Source organism: Lactuca sativa, chromosome 4 (genome assembly GCF_002870075.4).
Source record: "Lactuca sativa cultivar Salinas chromosome 4, Lsat_Salinas_v11, whole genome shotgun sequence".
Classification (NCBI taxonomy): Eukaryota; Viridiplantae; Streptophyta; class Magnoliopsida; order Asterales; family Asteraceae; genus Lactuca; species Lactuca sativa.
The window spans coordinates 70494247-70499020 of NC_056626.2; the positions used below are offsets into that span (position 1 = coordinate 70494247).

At 31.4% G+C, this 4774-nt stretch overlaps 1 protein-coding gene across 1 annotated transcript; it reads right to left on the bottom strand.

Annotated features, from left to right (window-relative positions):
- Positions 1–2405: 2405 nt before the first annotated feature.
- Positions 2406–3926, bottom strand: LOC111896030 (cyclin-U2-2). Its single transcript, XM_023892062.3, has 2 exons — positions 3369–3926; positions 2406–2917 (listed from the first exon to the last, which is right to left on the bottom strand). Exons 1-2 carry the CDS (start codon positions 3785–3787, stop codon positions 2662–2664), a joined length of 675 nt encoding a protein of 224 aa, XP_023747830.1. The 5' UTR covers positions 3788–3926; the 3' UTR covers positions 2406–2661.
- Between the last annotated feature and the right edge of the window lie 848 nt (positions 3927–4774).

The window sequence follows — 4774 nt, forward strand, 5'->3', positions numbered from 1 at the left end:
AGAGAGAGTTTAGAGAGAGAAAGTGGAAGAGGAAAGGTGTGAGAATGAATGGAACCCGTCACATCTATTTATAGTGTGAAATCCTGATGGACTCGCCGAGTAGGAGGACCTACTCACCGATTTGCGACATATGGCAGCCTTCTGGTGGTGCCACGTGTCCAATTCTGATGGTGCCACATCACCCCCTATTGCGGATAAGCCTTCAAACTTAGAAAAATCATAACTCTCGCATACGAGCTCCGTTTTCAATGTTTTTTTTTCAACTCATAGGTAAAATCAAGATCTACAACCTTCATTTTGACTCCGTTGGCTAATTCTCGACCGATCTCAAATTTAACAGTAGGAGGCGTTTAGACTGTTAAATGACCGCGAAGAATTCGTAACTCCTTCATACGGACTCCGTTTTAGTCTATCTTTTTACCGTTGAGTTCCTATTAATGATATCTTCAATTCTCATTTAGGTCGCGTAAGCCAAAAACCGCTCGAACTAAAATTCGAATCTTAGAAAAATCATAACTTCCTCATACGAAGTCAGATTTGAGCGTTCTTTTTTTGTATGTTCTCGGTTTAACATATACTACAACTTTCGTTTAGATTGCTAAGGATAAAAGTCGCTCCATCATAAATTTACTATTTACGCTCTCGGTGTCGTGTCGGTTTTGCCGTAAAACTTCGACGGGTCATAACTTCTTCGTTATAACTTGGATTTCGACGTTCTTTATATGTACGGAAACCTTGTGACATATTCTACAACTTGGTTAAGATTATTTATTCTAAATAATCTTTCGTTGAAAAGTCGTTTTCGACCCCTATTTCCTCTAAATTGACTAGCCCGGATCTGCGGGTGTTACAAAAGACCTTGGGGGTAACCTATGTCACTTATATGTTTTATGTATGTTGTATGATTGGAAAACTCACTAAGATTTTGCTTACAATTTATATTTGTGGTTTCAGGTACTTCCAGTACTAAAAGGAAGAGTCCGACTTGATGGCGCATCATTCACTCCTCAGTAGTCGAATCAATAATTCAGGCCATCTTATCCATGCAAAGGTTAAAATGATCAAATGTTGATGAAAACTGAAGTTTTATGCTTTTTGTTGGTTATAAAGCAAGGAGGGTTTTATGTTTTTTTGTTGGTTATAAAGCAACAAGGGGTGTATTTTAAGGGAAAATGGTGTTTGAATTTAATTCAATCTTTCTATAATTTCTCCCTTGAGCTCTCTAATTTTAATAAAATGTTTTGTTATTCAAAGAAAGTAAATAATGTTGAATAATGTGTCTTCAATGGATTAAAACCCCATTATGGAAGTGCCAACATGTCATATGTTGAATGAGAGTTTAATCCGCATCAAATCCTGCAATGAACCATTAACCATCCCGTTAGCCATAATATGATGTCGTTTCATTAAGACTTAGTATGGTTTAATTGATTATAGTTGTTAAAGTTTCAAAATATGTAAAAATGGAATATTTATATGACAACAATTAAACTTTATAGGTTTAATTAGGACATTTACAATCTTTTCAAATATACAAAGTTGAATGTATGACATCAACATTTCATTTTTCATATAGCTTTTTCATTCAACTTTTATAATATATTACACTTTATAAAGTTGAATGTGAGCTCTCTTTTCACGATCAATAGTTGAATAGCTGAATATGCATTCTACACTGAATTCATTATATGTCAACTCACACTATTGTTGGATTTAATCAATTATATGTCAAAGTGACATTTCATGTTATTCAACCATTTCATTGAACTATATATATTATTTCTCATTTCAACAGTTGAATTAACATTTCAACTTTAACTCATTTGATTACGATTGATTTTAATTCATTGTATAACTTGACATATCACTTCTTTTAACATTTTTATTTAAATGTATATTGTGAATGCTCTTAATCAAATCTATGATTGTAATCGTACTATTTATATACAAATTTATATACAAGTTGTTATAACATAATGTTTTGATTTAATAATTCCATTCTAAAAGTAATATATTTTGTATGAATAGTGTGAATCAAATCCAACATATGATTGGAATCTTAATATTTATATACAAGTTGTTTAAACATAAGTTTATTGATTTAATCATTCCAATCTAAAAGTAATATAGTACTTGGAATAAATAATTATGGAAAGTTGCTTCAATTTCTGAAATATGCCATCGCCAAAATAGATATAGATAATAATATATATAAAGCTAATCAGGCTGGTTAACTGAGAAGGTTATTGGATCATAATATAATTGCATTAATTGCACATCAATGAGAGTCACATATTTTTTTCTATTAAATTCTTCATAAGTGTCCTTTTCCATAATAATAAAATAAAATAAAAATATTGAAACAAGTTTTTGTAGGGTCTAATCTTAGTATCCAGGGTTTCAAATTCTAAAAACGATTCAAAATCGGATATAAAATATAATTCAAAACTATCTAATGACAACTTATTTTACACTTCTTTGTATTTGATGACATGATCCCCGTTGAAAAGGGGTCAAAACTATGAACACATCCTAGATCTCATTTTGAACACACGCATCTTTTGTAGTCAATCAAAAGTAAACCTTGTTTGAAGCAAAAACCCTCGTAAGACTTTCTTTGTACATATTTCCATTTATACATAAATCAAAAATAAGTTCGCTTTACAACGAAATTCTGGCAATCTGACTGTACCCTCGTTGCTGGGATTTTATTTCTTCAGCACATCGCAGAGTTTTCTCGATATGATATCCACCTCCAATGCTCACTTCCCTTTCTAAATGGCAACAATAACTCTCAAAAACAGTCACATTTACATGCAGTTTGAAGTTCATCAAGAACAGAAATTCAAGCTCTAATGTGTTCATTTCATTAGTTGTTATGCCTCCAACTCTTGCAAAGTATGAATTTCTATAATTCCTGCAAGAAAATGGAATAAATTAATAAATTTGCATCAAGTTGTTTTTTTAGATTTAATGCTCAAAAAGTATATTTTTGTTATAGGAAATTTTATAACTAAAAAACAGGACACAGGTTTTTCATATATATTTATATCGTTTTCTTGAATTATTGATGACCTATTCAACATCAGCATTAAGTGTTGTACCTTCTCATCTTGAAAACATTGGGCCATCGGTGACATGCATGTCGTAAAACATATTTTTTTTTTTTGCCATATAGTAATGTAACTATTTCATCATAACTTAAACTCTTAAAGTAGTGCTAACGTTCGTGTAACGGGAATCGATTATTTACCGGCATTTATAAATGTCGGTATGTAATAGTATTAATATATATATTACACCAGCTTATTCCATGTATATATATAAAAAAGAAATATATATATGATGAAAAGAACACAAGAACTTACATGTCTTCAACATACTTTGAAGCCACCATAATCGTTGTGATCAGAAGCCTATGAACATTCCGGCCAGTTATCCGAAACTCCGGCAGCAAGCGGCAAAACCGATCAATATACACATATGCCACAACATACACCGACGGGCCAGCTTTGGTGTACCTAAAGATCCTCTCAAGATACGATTGAATCGTCATATCTGGCGTTTCGTTGCAGTCAAAAATCCTAACTCTACTTTTCGAACCACTGTGATTGACATTTAACCCGCATTTTCTACTAATTCTTTCATTTCTAGCCAAAGTTCTTTCAATGAGAGAAGCAAGAACAGAGATGACCAAAGGGGTTTTCGAGTCTTGTTGGTATGAATATGAATACACATCATATCTAAGTTTTCTAGGAGAAATGACCATATTTGAAGAAAAAGCCATTTTTTGATCGACACCCAATAGAGTTTGAGACAAATGGAGAGGTGGGTTTGTTTCTTTTTTTGGTTTTGAAGATGGGATGGAGGTTATATACAGATACAGGGATGAAAAAGAAGTTGGTAGAGAGATTGTATATATAGACTAAATGGAAGGTGGAAGGAAAGGAGGTATAATATCAAATTATAAAGATTATGTGCCTCCTCATTGCAATGATAAAGTGTGGAAACACCAGCTAATTATGTTATTATTTTAATTGGAATATTTTTAGGAAAAACTATCAAAATCTAAAGCCTTGTACATGTCCAAATGCATAATGTACAAGATTTTACGGCAATATCATTTGTGATTTGTAAATTTCAATTTACAATAAAATAAAACTATCTTAGTTGTAACCTTCAAAAACTTTTATAACTTCCATCACTTGGGTCAATGATCATTATTTATTATTAAAAAAATTATAATAGGACAAAAACATCTAATTCCTGATTAAAATAACGGTTAGTGACTTGTTTACTTAGTCGTATACTTTTACGGTTTTACCCAATGCAATTTTAACTACTGGTATAATCATATTTAATTTATTGCAAATTAATTTTTTTAACCAATAATCTTTTAAGTGATTGCTATGTAACATATATAAGTATAACAATTACTTGTCATCTGCATTCATTGGACCATGCTAAAATCTCAATTAAAAAAGCTAGCTTGACCTTTGTTGTAGCATATTATCAATTCGTATGGGTTAAAAGTGCTTTATTTATGTTAATTTTAAAATAATTATTATGATTATAAGTATAACAATAGTACATTACAGGGTTGGTCCCCATGGTTTGCTACAATCTTCAAATTTGGTCCAACTTTGAGAAAATTGATATGGTTTCCAAATCTTGCAACGAAGGTTACCAAATGGTTTTGCTAGAAGTTATAAAATTATTATATGGAAGTTGTAACTATGTGGAAGTTACCACTTTGAACTTACCATCAAAACCA

Coding starts and splice junctions, on each gene's coding strand:
- LOC111896030 (XM_023892062.3), bottom strand. CDS start 3,787: ATGGCTTTTTCTTCAAATATGGTCATTTCTCCTAGAAAACTTAGATAT. Junction 2,918..3,368: donor TCAAAGTATGTTGAAGACAT/GTAAGTTCTTGT, acceptor ATTTTCTTGCAG/GAATTATAGAAATTCATACT.